Source organism: Antechinus flavipes, chromosome 3 (assembly GCF_016432865.1).
Source record: "Antechinus flavipes isolate AdamAnt ecotype Samford, QLD, Australia chromosome 3, AdamAnt_v2, whole genome shotgun sequence".
Taxonomy (NCBI): domain Eukaryota; kingdom Metazoa; phylum Chordata; class Mammalia; order Dasyuromorphia; family Dasyuridae; genus Antechinus; species Antechinus flavipes.
Genome location: NC_067400.1, coordinates 461,423,273 through 461,445,056, shown reverse-complemented (window position 1 = coordinate 461,445,056; position 21,784 = coordinate 461,423,273). Strand labels below are relative to the sequence as shown.

The 21,784-nt window shown below is 33.8% G+C and overlaps 1 protein-coding gene across 3 annotated transcripts in view; it reads left to right on the top strand.

The window, feature by feature from the left end:
- Positions 1 to 21,784, top strand: part of SGCG (sarcoglycan gamma) — a 328,977-nt gene that overhangs the window by 265,465 nt on the left and 41,728 nt on the right. For all 3 annotated transcript variants that reach the window (XM_051986574.1, XM_051986575.1, XM_051986576.1), the window contains exon 6: positions 2,258 to 2,330. In XM_051986574.1, the coding sequence (XP_051842534.1) occupies positions 2,258 to 2,330 (73 nt within the window). The remainder of the gene's footprint in view (positions 1 to 2,257; positions 2,331 to 21,784) is intronic.

Here is a 21,784-nt window from a genome sequence, read left to right as displayed (position 1 = left end):
CTTCTCAACCTCTATTCAGTAAAGTCCAGATAGATATAGCTCTAAGACTAATTATTATATGCCTAATGCTCTTTAATGTTCAATGATGGACAAACAGTTGTGTGATTGAATAAGCTGATTTCTTTTTTGCAATTAAACTATTGGAATGTAAGCTCATCCTCTATAAATTAATTGAAAGTATCTTCAATATAACACCAGTGAAAAAGAGAGAAGAGAGGGAGTGAGCCAGCCTTACTCTCATCAGAATTGACTCACATGGGAAATAACATACATACTCAATAGGGATATAGAAATCTATATTACTTTGCAAGAAAATAGGAGGGGAATAGGATATAGGAAGGGGGAGAGTGATCAGTAGCAAAACACTTTTGAGGAGGGACAGGGTAAAAGGAGAGAGAGAATAAGTGGGAGGAATTTATTAGTAATCATAATTATAAAAAACATTTTGAAGCAAGTTTCTCTGATGAAATATCATTGGTTTCTGGGAAATAATAAGCAGGAGTCTCTCAGGAGGGAAAAAAACTGGAAAGTCATCCATGAACAAAGTGAAATATACTGTATACAAAGAAATAGCAATATTCTGGGATGACCAAGTATAAATTACTTTGTTAATCTCAGTTGTACAATCATCCACAAGTACTAAGGACTTATAAAAAATCCTATCCATACCCAAAGAAGGAATGATTGAGTAAGAATACCAACTGAAGCATTCTTTATTTCTCTGTCTCTCTTATTTTTATCTTAATTTTTCTTGAAGGTTTTTAATTTGCATTAGGGTGGGAGATCTATGTTTTCTTTCACAACTTGACTTTTATGGAAATGTTTTACATATCTTCACATGTGATTTTTGTTGTTGTTGTTGTGGGTAAGGACAAGGGACAGAACCTAGAACTTAAAAATCTTAAAAACAAATGGAAAAAATTTGTTTTGAATGTAACTGGATGAAAATATTAAATACAAATTTAATTGAATACAAGCAATGGTCAATCAGTTAACAAATATTTATTGTTTACTATGTGCTGGACACTGTTCTAAGTAAAGGGATATGGATAAAGGCAAAAAGAAAAAGAAACACACACACACACACACACACAACACACACACACACACACATACATACAAAGTTCCTGCCCAGTAGTGTACATTCTTTTGGCATCAACAGGATAAAAGAAATGATATATACCTCATTCTGTTCCCACATGACTTTGATTTTTTTTTCTGCTAAAACTGCATATATTCAGAGATTTTCATTGCTTAAAGTTTGGAGATTATAAGCATTCAGTGATATTAATATCATTCTTTTCAACTTTTTTTTAAAGATTTCACATAGAAATCATTCTAGAATAAGTCATCATCTTGCTGTCAATCTTTTATTTTTTATGTTCTTTAGTGTATCACACAGATGGATAGAAATGACTTCTTTTTTAAAATATTGGGAAGTGGGGAAACTAGGTGGTGCAGTGGATAGAGCACCAGCCCTAAAGTCAGGAGGACCTGAGTTCAAATGTGATCTCAGACACTTAATACTTCCTAGCTATGTGATCCTAGGCAAGTCACTTAAGCCCAATTGCCTCAGCCAAAATATATATATATATATGTATTGGGAAGTTTTCTTGAATATTGTAGTAGGTATGATTGTGGAGATGATATACACCTCATTCTTTTGCAAATAGTTTTTATTTCTCTTTTTACATCTCTCTATTTTTAAATTCTTCCATTCCAAATCAAACTGTGATTAAAGGTATTTCATATTGATAACATTTATTAAAAATAATCTTTCATTGTTATGGAAAGATAGATTTTCTGGATGATTGTAGGAAGCAGTTTTGTCTAAGATTATGTTCCAATTCTACAATGTGTCTAATTATTAAGGATGTTTTGAGGTTATATTATCAGAGGTTCTCATCTATTAGTTTATGATATATAATTCTAACCACAATTCTGATATCATTAGATACAAAATATATGCAACTACATTAACGTGTTGCAAATTTTTTTCCATTTTCCGGACAATCTACATTGGTCAATAACTGAGCTAATAAAAGGTAATCCTTCAATAATCCCTAGTGCCCATGCCTTAATTCAAAATTGCTATCATGGAACTCATTTCTATAAACAAATTTCTTTTCCATATATTGCCATTTGGATAATCTGCAATTATTGTTCTTTAAAGATCATGGTGACATGCATTAAATATGATATTTCTATATGGAGTGCTTATTGCATCATTTTAATAAAAGCTATTGCTTTCATTTAGGGCCTGAAGGAGCTCTTTTTGAGCACTCTGTAGAAACACCACTTGTCAGAGCAGACCCATTTCAAGACCTCAGGTAAGACTATCATCTTAAAAATAAGAACACTTTCAAGACCATGCACATGTTTACAGATGCTGTAAAAAATTATTTTGCAGGCATTAATGATTTTTTATTGTTCTTATAATTGCTTTTCTTCCTAGTTTTTAATGAGTTTTTGATTGTGGTCCCCTGAAATTTAGCCGAGGTCAAATATAATAACCTTCCCCCCTCCAAAAGAAAAAAGGAAGGAAGAGTACATAAGCTAGAAGTCTAGCAAGAGTATTCTGCAATGCAGATGTGATTTAAAAATGAATGCTTGGAATTTACTTTGACAAATATTGTGTTGAATTCTTATATAAAATTCAAGAGCCAGATATATGTGGGTAGTGAATTATCAATTGATAAAAGCTTCTCTATGAGAACAGTTCTGACATCTATGTAGAAGAAAACTAATTCTAGGTCCTTCAGAGTTTTGCTTTTAATTTGTGACTGTCCTGCCAGTTTGTTCTTCAGCAACCATCAACATAATTGTTCATTTCAGAAAATATTTGAATTTCACATATTGTATATTTTATATAAAAACTTTTTTATATATTTATACAAACATATTACATATTTTATATAAAAAACTTAATCTCAACCTGAGCAATTTGATATAATTTTATTTCTTTACCAAAAAATATAATGGGCAGTGGGACATAATACTCTGGACTTAAGAAGTTTTAAAAAGACCTGAAATTCAAATATCATCCTTGGCATTAGCTGTGTCACCAGGAACAAGTCACCTGATCTCTCTGATCTTCAGATTATAAAACTACCAATTACAGATAGGTTGCAATCTGCCTCACTGGAGACAATTCCTATGCCAACAGACTCATACTTCCCTACTGTTTTGGGATATCAGGGCATATAGCAAGACTTAAATTAACTTTTAGCTTCTGTAATTGATATACAGAAAAAGATACAATACATTTGGGGATAGCATGCATTTCTTTCATCATAATTACATAAATTAATTGCTTTCACTACAAATCTCAATGCTTCCCAAAGACCTGGGAATGTTACTTAAATGATGTGGGTAGCAAAGGAAAAGGAGATGGAAGAGCATGGGGTGGGGATAATGTCACGCAAACAATGAACTTGGCCAGAGTTTGGGAGAAAGTGAAGAATAGAATAGCCTGGAAAACAGTGTTTTATATTTGATTCAGAGGTTGATACAAGTCATTGAGTTTATTGAGTAGAGGTGAGGGTGGGGTAAGAGATGTCCTGGTTAAACTTGATTATTTAGGACACTCAATTTGATATCTGAATGGAGGATGGACTGAAGTGGGGCTCACAAGCAGATTAACCAGCAGACTATTGTAATAGTCCAGACTTAAAGATGGAGGTCTACACAAGCATGATGACATTATGAGAGGAGAGAAGGCACCACATTTAAGAGATGTTCCAAGAGAGAAATCAATAAATCTTGGCAACAGATTGGATACAATAAAGAGACAAAGTGAGAGATAGTCAAGATTTGAGGATGACATCCTGGCTTCAAGTTTGGGAGACTGGAAGAATGGTGGCTTCCTCACCAGTAATAGGAATGTGGAAGTGGCAGGAATCTGGGAGGAAATATAATGAGTTAAGTTTTGGATATGTTGAGTTTTAAATTTCTAACTCTTCCTACATACCTAATCTATTACCAAGCCTTGTCATTTTTGCCTCCCCAAAACTCCTTGTAAAACCATCCACTTATGCAGAATATAATCCTTTCATTCCTTGGTAGATGAAATTTTGTAAGCTCTCATAGCCAAAATCATTCAATACTTTATGATAAGCTCTCCAATTTATATAGGTTAGTTCTCAGACAGTGCACAGTTCATCACTGAGTACTCAAAGCTTTTTTCAACTTACATTGTCATGGCCCTTGAAAACCCAGGGTCACCTCCACACCATAATGAATAGGCTGTAATAGTGGGTCAGTTTTCTCTCAGTAAATCAAACAGCTACAAATATTAATAAAAATCAAGAGTTAGAAAATGACAATGCTTTTCTTTTTCCCCATTTCATAAATAAAATCTGATCAAGGGCTCAAGAAAATAAAAATCATTTGTCTTTCACAGTTGAAGGACATTCACAATATAGAAATAAATTGTGCATGTGACAAATATATTAGAATCAAATTTAATAGTATAGCATTGTTTTAGGTACATTATTAAAAACTCTTGAGAGAAGTAATTTCACACCCTGGAATATAAATATGATGCAATAGAAAAAAAAGCATGAGTTCTTAAAAACCACTTTGGGACTATAATAGTATATAAGAAATGGGGAGAAAATCAAGTTATATTGTAGAAATCATTGTTTAATGTGCATTTCAATGTTTAAAAATATGTGGCTATCTTACTTAAATATCAATTTCTCATACCACTGGATACTTGGCATAGCTCAAGAAAGATTTAAAATTGCTGTCAAATTGCTGATTTTTGCTGAGTAGGCACCATATAAACAATTTTTCTAAGTTTAACTCTTTCAATGAGAAAAAAAAATTGATCTTAATGCTAACTGAAGATATTCAACAGAAATTTTAGACTAGATAAACTTCTTCTTATATTAGTTTCCATGTACATTAAATGAAAATGTCTTTACTTTTCACAGAAATGTTGTTGTTCTTTATATTTAGAATATGTCAGATAAATCTGCAAACTACTTGCTGGGAAAGCAATAAACTTTCTCCTATTAGACTAGTTGATGTTTGTGAATGAATGTCAGGCTAAATTCTGTAGCCCTAAAAAAACTAATTTCTATGAATTTTAAATTCTTAATCCATAAGAGAAATTTATCCATGATATAATGCTTAAATAATGAAACCTAATGCATTCATTTCTAAGCCAATTTGATCAAGATCATGAAAACAAATAACTGATATAAAAACCTGTGCCGAGATGAAATATTATCTTTTACCTTAACAATTTATGTAGTGAACACTTAGAAGAGAATAGTACTATTTATTTAAGGTGGATATATGGAAAGCATTTTTTTCCTCTATTGTTAAATATAAGTTGATCACCCAGGATCAGAGGAATTAAAATTAGAAGAAATCTTAGAGGTGTCATATCATGCTTACCATTTTGGTGATTGAGGGGAACACTGTGGGCACAGAATACTTGAATTTCAGCAAGTTTGATTTTTGACAAAGCAATTAGGACTGTGACTTGCTAAGGTCACACAGATATTAAGTGTTAAATGTCTGAGGTCATATTTGAACTAAGATCCTTCTAATTCCAGGACCAATGCTCTGTCTACTATGCTATCTAGCTGCTCTTTTCAGCAAGATTTTTGACAAACCTCCATTTATGGGAAATATGTGGATGAAAATAACACTGGAATATAGGATTGACTGACTACAGTCATGATCTTAATGGATCAGAAACACTATGGATAGAAGTCTGTAGAAAAATACTCTTGAGATATCAATGGATGAGTATAACCTTGTTCCATTCAACAAACTATATTGGAGGGGTGGTATAATGGCATTGTAAGATCAGCAAAAGAAACACAATTGAGCAGGATAGCCAGTAAACTGCATGAGAGAATTGGAAGTCAAAAAGATTTCAAACTCTGGACAGATGAAATTCATGTCTGGATTAACATTAACAATGGGCAATAGAAAATTTAACTACACATGTATGGGGTGGAAAAATGTCAAGCGAACTGAAAGATTTCACTGGAATGTTATAGATTCGAAACTGACTGGTGGCAGACATGGTCTTAATAGGTCAGAACCATTCTGGACAGAAATCTGTAGGAAAATATTCTTGGGATACTGACCATATTTCTGTTCCAGTGGTACAGTGTACCTTGATACATGCTGTTAATTAGTTCCAGACTGCAGATGAGTGTTGAAAACAATGAGCACCTTCCCAAAAGGAGTAGATCTCCAGTCTGCAGCCTAATTAACCAGTCCTCCCCACCCAATTCCCCAAAGGGGTAACTGGGGCTTCCAGCTGCAGAGAAATGTCAGCCCATTCCAGCCTAACCCAGTCGGGCTCCTCACTTCTTGCCCCAACTTATTTTTCTGAGAAAAATTGTAACCTTTCTATTCTCTCCCCACTGCACACCAACTAAGCTTCCTGAAAACCTGAATGTGAAGGTGGAAGTTATGTTCTCGGGCCCTCCACTGCCCAGGGCTCAGGCTGCTGTCCAGGGCTTAGGGCTTCCAGGAGTCCTGGGGCCTCTGCCACCCCCTCTGCCTGAGTTGCTGCTCACCCTCTCTGCTCCTGCTGTTTCTCCTCCTGCTGAGCACCAGCTGCTCTGTGCGCTTTCCAGTACAACTGTTTGGGGAGCCGGGAGGAGATGTGATACAGCCCCATCCTACAAGAACTTCTCTGCAACCTGCTGGGTAACAACAAGCACAGCCTCGGGCATAGTGAGCTCCCACCTGACTGGCCTTCCTTCCTTCACTGGGGAGGAGCTTATCCATAGCCAAGAGCAATAGCAGTATAGGTGGGGGCTGGGCAGTACCTCTGACCAACCTCACTTCCCTCCTGCTCAACCAAGACAACCACCAAGTACTACAAGCAAGTGCTAAGCAAGCCTCAAGTGCTGAAGCATTTTCTTTTCTTTCTAAAATTCATTGAATTCAAAGAATTTCAAAAGAGATGATTGCTGAGGTCACTGCATAAGTCAATAGTGTGGTGTAGCAGCAATGAATATTAGGATGGTTTTAGACTGCTTTAAGAGAAGCATAAATCTAGAATGCAGGAAGTTATAAATATTAATGTCTAAGGCCACATTTTGAGTATTATAGAGTGACTGCACTGAATAGTGGAGGAAGTGATTGACTTAAGAGTCGGGAAGACCCAAGGTCACATGCTGCTTCAAACACTTAATTAGCTGTATGACCCTAACTCACTTAACCTCTCCACCTCAGCTTTATTATATGTAATATAAGGCTGATAAAAGCACTGATTTTACATGATTGTTATGAGGATAAAAAGAGATAATATATCTCCTTGTACAAACCTTAAAGTACCAAGTAAATTTTAGCTATTACTATTATTATTATTATTATCACATTCATTTCAGAGCATCTATTATTAGCTATTTATTATGAGCTCTATTAGTTCAGAGCATCAAATTTTAGAAAGACATCGACAAGCCAAAGCAATCAATAAGGAGGCAACAAAGTGTTGAGGAGACTTGAAACCATACCCTGAGATCAGTCCTCAAGTATTTTGATTTGGGGACTCCTTTATAAGTTTAAAATTGATTGAGAACCTTCTAAATAGTTTTTGCCTATGTGACTTACAACTATCAATATTTATCATATTAGAAATCAAAACTTATTAATAGTATTGTTTTAATTTCAAAGACTTCTTCCAAAAAGGTCTCAGAGACTCCTGAAGTTACTTGGACCATACTTTTGGAATAGATGCTCAGTGAAGATTGGTGGGAAAATTTGGTCATGTTTATCTAAAAGAAAGAAAGACTCGAAGGTGTCAGCATATTGCTAACTATTTTGAAAGTTATTGAAATGGCTATTATAGGAAAGAGGGACTCTGCCTTTATTATTAACCTCAAATGACAGAGCTAGAAGCAATGGAGGGAAGCTTCAAAGAGACAGTTTTCAACTCCACAGGTGAAAAATATTAAGCATGTAAATAAGTCAATTCAACGAATAAATAAAGCAAATGCAAAGGTAATTTTTTTAAAGTTTCAAATTCATGATAGGAAGTTGTTGAAAAGTAGGGTGTCCTACTTTTGATCAATGGAAATTTTTTAGTCTCCCCTTAAAGGGCTACCTTCAGGGATATGATAAAGCAGTTCCTTCTTGGGAATTCATTAAACTAGATAAATATTGGAGTCCCTTCTACCTCCCTGAAGTGACTTGCCTTGATATTGCTAAAAGGTTAGAACTTAGATCAGAGCTTAGGTCCTCCAACTTCAAAACCAGTGAGTGATCTTTCCATTTCACAATAGTGCCACCTTATGATGGGAACATAAAAAAATGTTATAAGAAAATGGCAAAGCATACTCACATTTATGAAGATAAATGTCATATCTCAGTAATTCTCTCTCTCTCTCTCTTCTCTCTCTCTCTCTCTCTGTCTCTCTGTCTCTCTCTCTCTCTGGAACAAAGCCTCAACTAGGGACCTTCGCTAGTTGTATAGCTTTGTATTTATTTTCCTTTTAATGTATCATATCTTCACCAATGAGCTGTAAGTTCTTTGAGACCAGTTCTATTTCAATTTTCTTTTTTGAAACCTCTGCATCTAGCATGATGGTCAGAACATAATAGGCATTTATATGTTTGTTTAGTTGGTTTGATTTTTTTTTTTTTGCTCTGTCCAGAATTTCTAACCATTTCTGAGTTTAAAGTACTACTGAAGGGAGAAGGAAACTGTTCCCTTTACCTTAAACTGTGTTCCCTTAAAGATTATCACTCCGAAACTGTGTTCCATTTTGATCTGTGATCCCTTTTGGAGTCTCCCTCTCCAGATAAATTATCTTTTGGGGATGCCAAATGCCAATGGGGATTTGAATCAATTAGAAATCTTGGTCAAAAAGCACCCCTTTGAAGTGCTGTTAATTCCAATAGGAGATCTGGGGCGAATACTGATAAGCATCTAGGCCTGGAAACTTTGGCTTCCTTTTCAACCTGAAGCCTTAAAACTCCTTTTAAAGAGCAGTTTCTAAACTTACTCCTTATAGAAGGTTCAGAGCAGCTTGCTAGGATCCTGCCATCTGAGAAGGCATTCTCTTCCAGCTTCCATTTCCCTAATAGGACTTTGCCACTAAAGAAGTGAGTCTCTTAGCTCTCTTAGCAGAACTGGCTTCCTATCCAACAATAAACTTTCATTTTTGCCATTTAATAATTCGGGTTCATGAATTCTTTCATGAAGAATCTGGGCGCCAATCATAAGGGGATATTAACACTCTCTGACTGCCACTAACCTCATCATTACTAAGTTAATATATTATACTTTTGTATATCACAGTTATTCAGTGTTATTTAGTGAGCTTAAAACAGGAATACACTTTTTTAAAATAGATGATATTTTTTCTCACAGTACTCATGAAGTAAAGGTGCAAACCAAGAGCTTTGATCTTCGAATACAGAAAACCTAAAGTTTTAATCCTGCTTTACACTGTTACTATTTGACCCTGGACAATTCCTATAAGTGTTTTGATTTCCTAGGTAGAAAATTGCATAGTTTCCTTTTCTGAAAAAATGAGTATAATAGTAGCACCTACCTTAGAGGGTTATTGTAAGAACCAAATAAATTAATATATTAAAAAATTGCATTTAAAATACTAAAGCATCATGTAAAGATGTTATTTATCCATCCAGAAATAAAGCAATCAGATTCCACTCATGGTCAACATTATTTTTCTGTATTGCTACTTAGTTGTTTTCAGTGATGTATAATTCTTTATGACCCCATTTGGGGTTTTCATGGCAAAGATACTGAAATGGTTTATCATTTCCTTCTCCAACTCATTTTACAAATGAAAAAACTGAGGGAAATTGATTTAAGTGACTTGCCCAGGGTCACACAGATATTAAGTGTCTGAGGCCAGATTTGAATTCAGGAAAATGTCTTCCTGACTCCAGGGACAATAGTCTACACACTGCTCCACTTAGTTGCCCAGTCTATAAATAGTCATTAAGATTGTATATATGCGTGTGTATATATATATATATATATATATATATATATATATATATATATATATGTATATATATACATATATATATATATATATACACACTGGGATATACTGGGGCCAAATAAGTCCTACTTTGAAGACTGAGTGAGAATGATACATGCACTGTCTAAAATCTACATGTTGCTTTGAGGCACTGAATCAGGAAGTACCAATCTTTAGCTACCCAAATAGTCAGTAGGTAATCTTCATAAGCCACACACATTGGACATATTGAATTATTTATTCAGAATAATTATGCCACAATAAATATAAATCCAAACTACATCATTTTCTTAGATTTGTTTATGTAGAGTTTGTGAAAATAAGTCTCCATTGGTCAGAATGAATCACTTTTATTGCTGCCAGTCATAAGCAATTACCAATAACATGGATAGCATTTTATGATCTAAATTCAAAGAGAAGGGAGGATGTAACCTTCAGATTTTTATTAAGTTTTTTTTTTTAATGGCAACTAAATTATTAACTGTGATAATTCCCATTCTTGGAGCTTCTATTGGATTTCTTTAAAAATTTTATTATGTCATGCTATTCTTACTAAGTTGTATTGTTGAGATAGCTGAGAAAATTCTAAAATATAATCATACAATTATTGATTTTCAAAATTATAGAGTTTTAATGACCAATATCTATAATTTATGCTTTTTCAGTTTTCCTATGAACTGCATTTCCCCTTGAGAATTTTATCAAACTTAAATCAAGACCAATAGTATCATGTATTGTTTCAGTCTGGTAAATTCTTGGGGAGTTCTTACCACTGGCCCAGAAAAAAAAAATTCTCCAAATTCATTCTGAGCAGAAGTGGCTTATGCATTTTCTCCAGAAAGTTGCTTCGTGAATCATCACTGTGCTCCTCGTTCTGAGTATTCAAACATTGTTCCTCCCCTCTAATTGACTGGGAAAAAGAAAAGCAACAACAAAAACAGATGTTAACTCTGAATAAGAGTTTAGGAAAAATCTTCCTTTGTTTAATGAATACTTAACTGTTTAAGCATAGTAATGACTGTTCTGTTTTATCTTCTTGAAATTCTATTTCTGTCCTGGAAATTAGATCTCATCAATGAGGTCTGTATGAAAGTTCCAATTTCACAGCTAAACTATTATTCATGCTTTCAAATATAATCGGAGTTCAATATGAATTGGGTTCAAAGAACTTCTAAGAAAGTTTCTCTAAGGATGCCTCTTTTGTTCTTTCATATATACTAAATAAGAATAATTATTATACATGTCCATGAAAACTGGAGGGTTTTATTTTTCTTCCTCTTTCCTTTTTGCCAGTTTTGGGGGGCAAAGTTTTAACTTCTAATTAGTATATTTTATGTTTTACTAAGCTCTTTTTACAAATGCCTTTAATATCATTCTCCTTTGGCATTATTAGTTTTTTCATCATCATTTTGAAATGCTAAGAAAATTCAGGCTCACAAACATAGTATGATCTGCTTATTGATCCTTTTCATTTATCTTCATTTTTTCCCTTAAAATTTCTAAATATCACACAAATGAGAAGATTTAGCAGCTGTTTCACTTGGAACAGTGTCTTCAGTAAATTATTCCATCCCAAGGGATAGAACACTGAACAGAATAGAGATTTTTCTCATTTAATTTTTTTTCCCATTAATGTGAGAAACTTTTCGTAACAAGAATGGAGATCAATGATGTTCCATGCAGTTCAGTGTGTATCAGGAAGACAGAAAGAAGTAACAAACAATGCAGTGAAAATAGAAAATAACATAGATCCACCCTGAATATGGTCCTTCTCTCTCTCCTTGACCAGTTCTACTGTCCATGATGAAATGACTGTCTATTTTTTTACAATGAGTATATTTTACATTCGTTAGGAGCAAGCAAGTAAAGCTGGAACTCTCCCCAGCTTATAGATGTGGCTTGCATTCCTATTACTGCTATATCTGATATCTTATATACAATTAATCTATTCCTTACTTTTAGGAATGACTTCTTTTTTTTTTTAATAACTTTTTATTGACAGAACCCATGCCAGGGTAATTTTTTACAACATTATCCCTTGCACTCTCTTCTGTTCCTATTTTTCCCCTCCCTCCCTCCACCCCCTCTCCCAGATGGCAAGCAGTCTTATACATGTAAAATAGGTTACAGTATATCCTAGATACAATATATGTGTGCAGAACCGAACAGTTCTCTTGTTGCACAGGAAGAATTGGATTCAAAAGGTATAAATAACCCAGGAAGAAAAACAAAAATGCAAGCAGTTTATACTCATTTCCCAGTGTTCTTTCTTTGGGTGTAGCTGCTTCTGTCCATCCTTGATCAATTGAAACTGAATTAGCTCTCTTTGTCGAAGAGATCCACTTCCGTCAGAATACATCCTCATACAGTATCATTGTTGAGGTATATAATGATCTCCTGATTCTGCTCATTTCACTTAACATCAGTTCATGTAAGTTAGGACTGACTTCTATGAAGACATTTCAGAAATTTAGCCAAATTTTTGCCACAAATATGCATTTTTAGTTGTTCTCGTTTAGTACATATATGGTGGGATCATTTCTCTTTTTGATTGGAGGGGGAATGATTTCTTATTTGTAACATTCCTCACACTAAAAATGAAATTATGTTCTAGAGAACTATGTGGTTCCATTCAGTGTGAATAACTAAGGTGAGTGCCTTTGATGTTAGTGATAGTTACCTGAGGACAGGAGGAAAGAATGAAGATTTCCTTTTCTCTGAGTCCAAAGAAGGAAGAGAGAAATCAGAGCATATGGTAGAAGTGTGGCTTGCTTTTTATGTATTGCATAAAACAAGAATGGACTATGACTAGATGCTTTGTTAAAGCAGCAGGAACAGTTAGGGTTGGGCAGAAGTGATAAGGGAATAGATAATGAATTGCAGGTAGAGCAATTATAGATCAAAGACACAACTATAGGCAAACTGGGGGAAAGCAAACTGGGATGGGAGATTATATACACTGAAGACAGAAATAAAATTTGACATAAAGACAATGTTAAATCCTTTAATATGCTAACCCAGGAGATTTTCCAGTCCCTTCATGGAATATGAATGCAATTGCTGTAAGCCAATTTGCAAGCTCCTGTTGCCAGAAAGCTATCGAATTATGTAGGGAAAAGATTACTAACTGAAGAACCTAATCTTGCCACATACTAGCTATTTGACTTCAGGTGAGTCACAAAACTCACATGTTCAGTGAACAAGTTGAACAAAATGATCTCTATTGCCTCTTCTGGGTTAGAATCCTATGACTTTCTTGCGTCATAGCAGCTCAGCGTTTTTCTGATATGCACCAAAAATACTTAATCTATATGGCAATTTTTCAACCATACTTGCTTAATTTCCTCCAGTTTGCCTGAAAATGTCCTTGATCCCTGTTTGTCCCAGGTATATTACATAACCCAAAGCCCAAAGGTGTTTTGTTGGCAAATTAGAAAATTTAGAAAACTTTTAATGATAATGTGCTAACTCTTCCAAGATAGGCATGTTTTGGGCCATTTTATGAAAGAGACTTATAGAGTCATGAAATCAAAGAAAAAAAGAAACTTGGAGAACAACTCTGAATCCCTTGTTTTATAAATGAGGAAACCAGACAACTTATCCAAAGTCACAAACTCAGAATTTCAGAAGTCACAAAGTCCAGTCTCTTTAATACAACCAGAAAGAGATTATTCAAACTTTATTTGAAAAATAACAAATTAGGAGATGCCCATTACCTCTGAGAGCAGCCTATCCTCCATTTGTATTGTTCAAATTAAGTATTTCACTAGCAGAACCATGATCAAAAATCACTATTTACTGACTTAATCAATGAGTCTTGTTTATGTACCTATTATATAGTAAGAATTATATCATTTGCTGGTGATACAAAGACAAATTTAAGAATCCTTGGGCTCAAGAACACTATAACCTAATGGGAAGATCAACATGAATTTATGTGTATGTATGTGTGTGTGTGTGTGTGTGTGTGTGTGTGTGTGTGTGTGTGTATATATATATATGTTTATATGCCTTTATTGTTATTGGGTACCTTAAAGAAGGCATGAGAAGGTGCCTTCTCAAACATCCTAACTTCAAATGTCTACCTTGAATTATATCACAAAATTCCAAAGGGAAAAAAATGTAAATACACTTTGTTCCTTTCATATATATATATTTATCATGTTTCATTTTGTATAATAGTTATTTGTATTACTACAGCACATTTTACAGCATTTTAAAGTTGTGTAATAATAAAAGGCTTGTCTTATTCAGCCACCTATCCTTCAAGGCCAAGAAAAAAAGGGACTCTGAACATAGGAAGTACTTAATAAATGTTTGCTGAACCAAATTTTATTCAACCAAAGCACAATCCCATAGAAGGGCATTAAAGGGAAAGGCCAGTCTAGCACTATTCCTTCCAGAAGCATGATACACCATTCTGCTAGACACTATTCCACTTCACACTCTTGTAGCCTTTAAATTCATACAAATTATTTCTGACTACCCTTTAGTGCAAAAAAAAAAATTTCCTTTTTCTTTGAAAATGTACATGACCTGTTTAAATCCATAAGGAATTTAAAGCCATCTTCTAGACAATGGGGCAGAGTAAGAATACTAATGGACCCTAAACTTTAGAAAGGAGGAAAGTGTCACTGTAATATAGTAAAAATTTATGGCATACTATGTTGCATTATAGAATAATTAAAGTCATTTGAAAGAAATGGCTATGCTGGAAGCATCTGTGACATGCCAGACTCAATCATATTCACTGAGGACTCAGTCTTTTTAAAATTATCTTCATTAATAAAATTGAGGTTATCACCAAGGCCTCCATTTAAGGAGCTTTACTTATCATTTTACATCACAACTGTCAATCTTAGAGTTGAAAGTTCCTTTTTGATTCTATCTAGCCCCTTACCAAAAGCATTTAGTCTTTTCTGTGCTTAAGTGACCAAAAAAAAAAAGAATGAAAGGAATTGGGATAAAGGAAAATAATACTAAAGCGCTGAAACTTCCTTTTAGCAGGAAGAAAAAATAATAAAGGCCAGGAATTTTAAATCCATTCCTGAAAGCTAATTAAAAATATTAAAATACATGCTACATTTCAAAGCCTTTATTTTATCAATTAAAAGATCTAAGTTGTGCATTTAATTAGATGATTAGATAATACTTGGTAGCAAAAGAAAATTTACAGATCACAAAGGAATTCTTCGCCATTATTTTATTCACTGAAATGACATTTGAATGTCTGTATTTAACTAAGTGCTGACATTAACATGTAAGGCTGCTGAGTTGGAGAACCGGAGTTAAGGAAAACAAACCAAGTCATAAGTAACTGTACTATTTGCCCATCTGTATGAATTGTTGTAGCTGCAGAGTTCAGGTTCAAGTAGGGTAGACACTATAAACTGCAATAAGTGAAACATAAATACCTCCAACTTGAGACATACTTATGCAAGTTATGTTAGGTTAATTGAATACCTCACTTGTTAATCGTATATTTATAGCCATTTATTTTATCTGGAAAACAGGCCAGTGTGAAAGTTAATTTCTCCCTGTGGCATTCTGTGGAAATAAACTTTAGTAATTTGGGAACTGCACTATGTGCCTGAACCATCAGAAAAACACTGCACAGGCATTAAAACGTGCAATGAGTTGTATCAGGGAGCACTTTCCACAAGGACATTTGAAGATCACAAAGAAACTTTTAAAAAAGAAAGAAAGAAACATAAATGCATTACTTAATATGTGACACAAAGAATACAGGCTGAGGTTATAGAACTGAGTCAAAGCATAACAAATATATACTATGATTTCATCTTTGTGGCTATTTCCTTCACCCATACAGATTACTCAGCAAAATGTCTTCATAATAAAGGTAGATGGTGCAATGGACAGAGCACCAGGACTGTAGTCCAAGAGACCTGAGTTAAAATCTGGCCTCAGACATTTATTAGCTATGTGACCCTGGTTAAGTCACTTAATACCTATTTGAAACCCCTCAGTCCACACACACACACACACACACATACACACACACATTTCCAGCACTTAACACAGTGCACATAGTAAATGTTGAAAGCAGAGATCTTTAAACTGTAACTTTCACCTAATTCTGCACTCTGGATCTAAACGGAATTCTTTCTCCCATGTCAGTCATTCATTCATTGAAGGATCATGATCATGTCCCACTGTCTTTCCCCTAAACTAAACATCCCACTTTCTGCAGATGTTCTTCATAATTTATGTATTCAGGACCTTTATAATCCAAGTTTCTATCCCTACACACACCTCACTTTGTCAGTGTAGCTAAAAATGAATTGTCCATAACTGAAATCTAAATATGGTCTTAACATGATATATTACAAGGAGCTATCACCTCTGTTGTTTTGTACCATGTGTTTTTAATATTTGCAACTTAATGATTGTTTTTTTCCTTTTTTTGGTATCATATCATTTTATTTACTAATTGATTTTATAGTCCAAGGTTTTTTGCATATAATCTGCTGTTTAGACAAATTTCTCCCAACTTATGCTTATGCAATTGATTCTTTAAAACTAAATATACAATTGTATATGAATCTATAGACTCAGAAGATCATGCCAGACAGTTTTGTTTCACAATTCCTTCATCTAACATATTAGCCATGCCCCCCAATACTATTTCCTTTGAATTTGTATATGGAATAATAATGAATCATTTGAAATAAATATTTCTTGCCAAAGAAAAAGTACAATCATACTCTGAAATTAGATTTGTTTCCATGCCATATGTTTTCATTTCTTATTCATATTTAAGACATTCCCCTAACATAAATGTTTATCCCTATTTGTAATTACTAGGATTGAACAACCATAACAATAAGAAATACGTGTTTTTTGTTTAGGTCTACGATGATCACAATTCCTTTATCTAACATATTAGCCATGCCCCCCAATACTATTTCCTTTGAATTTGTATATGGAATAATAATGAATCATTTGAAATAAATATTTCTTGGGAAAGAGAAAGTACAAGCATACTCTGAAGTTAGATTTGTCTTCATGCTATATGTTTTGATTCCTTATTCACATCTAAGTCATTCCCCTAGCCTAAATGTTTATCCCTATTTGTAATTACTCGGATTGAACAACCATAACAATAAGAAATAGATGGTGTTTTTTTGTTTGGGTCTGTGATGATGAGTTGTTATTTGAAATAATTCTAAATTTGGAAGCAAAGGCAGCAAATATTAAAAGATAAGATTGTACTTAGGCCTAGGAAAAGCAAATGATAAGAGGAGCTTGTGATAACTAACATGTATAAATAGTCAGTGATGTCCTTGACATGCCTCTGAAATTTCACACAGAAAAGCGAGAGATTAGAACATGACTTTGAACACTGACTTGCTACACTTCTACCACTTCTAAGAGAAATTCAGTTTCTTCAAAGTCTCACAAAGGTGTGGAGACCAAAGCAATGCAATTAATATTTGCATTTGATACAGTTTCCAAAAATTTCAACTATGAAGTCACTTGTCATGTAGGTCAGAGGAAGAATCTGACCAAAATTTGAACTCAGATGGTTAATTACAGGTATACATTTAAATTTTCTCAACTACCCCCAAAATGTAATTATTTTTAGAAAAAGAAAATGTGTATAATTCTAATTTTCATACACATAGCTTGCTTTACTATCTAATATTTATTCTAAGAATGGCACTATTCAAATGATATGAATGAAATATGACATAAATGATATCATATAAATAATATAAAACCTAAATATTAATATGCTATCCCATAAAACATTTTATTATTTTAAGTCTGTGGTAGTCATCCACCTACAACCCCTAAATATCTCTACAAGCAACCAATATTTGGCCACATTGAATTTTGTTTCCATCAAATATTATTCTAAAAGAAATCCTTTGTTAGATAAATATTTCATTATAATAGTCATACGGTTTGACCTATCTATACATATCTATGAAACTACAGATAGAGATATCTCTAAATTCATCATCATCAAATTTTCTATACCAGAATTGATATATCATACCTTTCTGCCAAGAAAAAAGAATTATATCTATGTTTAAAAGATTTCACTAACATACGAAATACTAAGAATTTTTGTGTATTTCAATTTAAGTACACAAATCCTTTTTAATAGTTTCTATTTATAGTGTCGTACTGTTCACACAGTACTTTCCTCTCAACATCTCTATGAGGGAGATCATATAGCATGATTATCCCCATTTAACAGATTAGGAATAGATTTAATAATAACTTATCCAGAGTCCTGGGAGACGGTGTTAAAGATAGCTAATATATTTAGATTTCTTGATATTCTGTATAATAGATTATCTACTACAACATGAGTCACATTCCCATTCTAGTGAAACAAGTTTCTATACAGAGTATTCTCAAACAAAATCATAGGTCATTGGTGTGTTACAAATTAATATTAAATCCCTAATCTTGCTATTCAGTAGTGTCTGATTCTTCATGACCTTGTGGACTATCTATGAGGTTTCCTTGGCAAAGAAGTGGTTTTCCATTTCCTTTTCAAGTGGAGTAAAACAAAGTGTAAGTAGCTTGCTCAGGAGCATACAAGTAGTAAGTGTCTGGGAGTGGATCTTCTTGACTCCTGGCTCAATGCTCTATCCACTAAGCCAACTGTCTCCCTCTTCAAAATCCCCAATTACCTAAACTAAATCACTAACTTCTTCTCAAGAGTAATTTAAATTTTGAAGAGCACATTATCCAAAATTAATAATCATTTCAGATAGATATGACTAGTTAACTTGATCTTCCAGTATAAAATCTACTTACTGACTTCTTTCTCTTCTTTTGAGTCCCAAGTTTAATTTTACCTTTTGCTGGAAGCCTTCCCTAACTTATTTTAATTCTAATGCCTTCTCGCCATTAATTATTTTCTATTTATACTTGGTATAGCTTGCTTTGCATATATTTGTTTGTTCATTGTCTCCCCTTTTAAACTGCAAATTCCTTAATATTAGAGACTGCCTTTCACTTCTTTCTGGATTCCCAACACTTAGCACAGTTCTTGGCACATAGAACTAAATGAATGTTTATTGATTGATTGAAAAGTATAAAACAATGAGAAATGAAAATACTACATAGTAAATGAAAACATTGGAATATTTTGCATTTGGAATAGTTCCATAATGTAAGAGTATTCTGGACATGAAATCCAGAACCTCCTAGGGCTCTCTGAATTTGTCTTCATTGGAAATCCTAAGAGGAAACAAACAATTCTCTTGAGATGTTGTATGGATAAACTTCTTTTTCAGGTACAATATAGAGTAAATGACTTCTGAAGATTCCATATATGATATTCTTCAATTCTGTGGCATAACTGTTTAAAATCCCAAACTTGCTTTTAATCTTAATTGTATTAAGCATTCTCTATAGTCAATTCAAATTCTTTTTTTAATTTTAAATTTTATTGATGTGTCTTATTTTTACTTTACAAACATGTACAAATCACTTTCACTTTGTGAGGCAAGGTAAAATGTTTATATCTAACTACAGCTAATGATACAGTGATCTCATCTGAAAGTGCATATAACATTTCACATCTGAAGTACTGTCCCCATAACACCCTTAAAAAAATTAACGGACATCATATAAAACTATTTTGTCCATACAGTATCCAGGAAAATGTGTCAAGAAGCAACTTTACTTTTTAAAATAGTAAAAATAATAATAATAACTTTTGCAGATAATTTACCACTTCCAATAAGACCTAAAGGTATAATCATGATCTAGAAACATTTGAGTGATCACCATATTATGTAATTAGTACCACCAAAGCTCAAACAAATGAATAAAACTATTAGAATAAAGTCTTAGAATAATTTCACTTCTATCCCGGATGTTCTATTGGTGGACATAGTTAGCTTTATTGATTTATGTCAAGCTGTCCCAGATCCCCTACTGCAATGGGCTGAAGCTCAAGTTGAAGCACTGAGGTCCCAAGCACATGAGGCTAAATAGTAATTGGACCATACTCTATTAATATATATGCTTGGAGAAAGAATGGCCCCCGCCCACTCTTTGTGCAAGTCCTGATGTGTTGTATAGGAAATGACGATTTTGGTGGATGGAGACTGAGGAGCAGGAAGAGAGGCAGGGAGGGACTGCTGGCTGGCTTCTTATAGCAGCTGCTCACATTGCTATCACCATCTCCCTTCACTTCTGCTAGCTGGCTTACTGTCACAGCTGCTCACATTGCTAATCCCCCTTCACCTCCAAAAGAATAAAGATTGAAGATTTTCCCTAAGCAAGCTGTCCCAGATCCTCCACAAACAATGAGGGAGGACTTGATTTTTAATTCAGTAAACATCTATTAAGTGTCCTACTATATGCTAGGCTCTGTGTTTAGCTCTGAATATATGAACTGTCATTTCTTCTGACCTATAAAATTCATGAACCTATAGCATTTATAAGTAGCAACTTCTTCTTGACAACAGAAATAAGTGATTACATATAGAAATGACCCTGGTTTCTTTAAAAATACACCAGTTGGTCAGCTCTATAACATTTCCTATAGTTTGAAAGGCTTCACAAACAGCACCCAGTAACAAACCATCTATTGTCCAAGAATTAGTCTCAATTCGATAGGGGAGAGGAGGATGTGTGGGTGTATACACACACACACACACACACACACACACACACACACACATCTGTGCTTCTAAGAAGTTAATAAATCTTTGATTTTGTATCTTTATCTTGAACCATGGAATGGCGTGTGTGTGTGTGTGTGTGTGTGTGTGTGTGTGTGTGTGTGTGTATGTGTGCGTGCATGCGTGTGCCTTAAATATATTCTTGAAGAAAAGTCACTCAACTCTAAAAAAAAAAAAAATGTGGGATTATGCTTTGAAAAAGTGATGAATGTGGCCATACCTTTAAGCCAGAGATCCCAAGGACAGGTATACACACTATGGAGGCCAAAGACAGAAAGAAAAGTTCCCATATATACAGGACTTTTAATAAGGAATGAGAAACAAAGGTACTCATTAACTGAGAAACAGTATAACTGAGAAACACAAATAAAATTTGCAAACAAATTTTATATGTGAATTTAGTGGAATATGACTACACCATAAGAAATAATGGATTTGAATTTAGAGAAACATGAAAAGTTTTACATGAACTGATTTAAAGAGAAATTTAAAAAATCAGGAAGGCAATATACGTAAGAGTTACAACATATAAATGAAAAGAACTATAAAACAAAACAATACTATAGCATCTAAGAATGGCACCAAAGAAGAATTGAAAAATGGATCACCTCCTCTTGAATGGAGAGGTGGGGAACCATAAATGTAGAATACACTGCAAATGCAGTCAGTGTGTCAATTTATTGTGCTCAACTATTTTTTTCCTCTTGCCTTTATCATTTTTTAATAAGAGATAGATAACTGAGTAGGGAAGGGGAAGAGCTATGTTTGGAAGCAAATGTGATTTTTTTAAAAAAGAAACAAGAAAAATATTTTTTAAAGAAGAGAATCTGAAAATACCATATATGTTTAACACCAAGCAAGAGGACAAAAATAAAATTAGTTCTATTTTTAAAAAATAAGAAAAATCTGGTAACCAATGTGTGACTCATTTTCAAACCTCCTAGAGTCATATGTATATATAATATATAGATAATAGATATGGATTGAGATTAGTGACAAACTAGAACAAAGGCAAAAATCAGTACCAATAGCAGAAAAGATTTAAAAAAAAGAAAGAAAGAAAATACTGGTGCAGCTCCAACTTAATCTATCCATATATAATTGATGCACAGA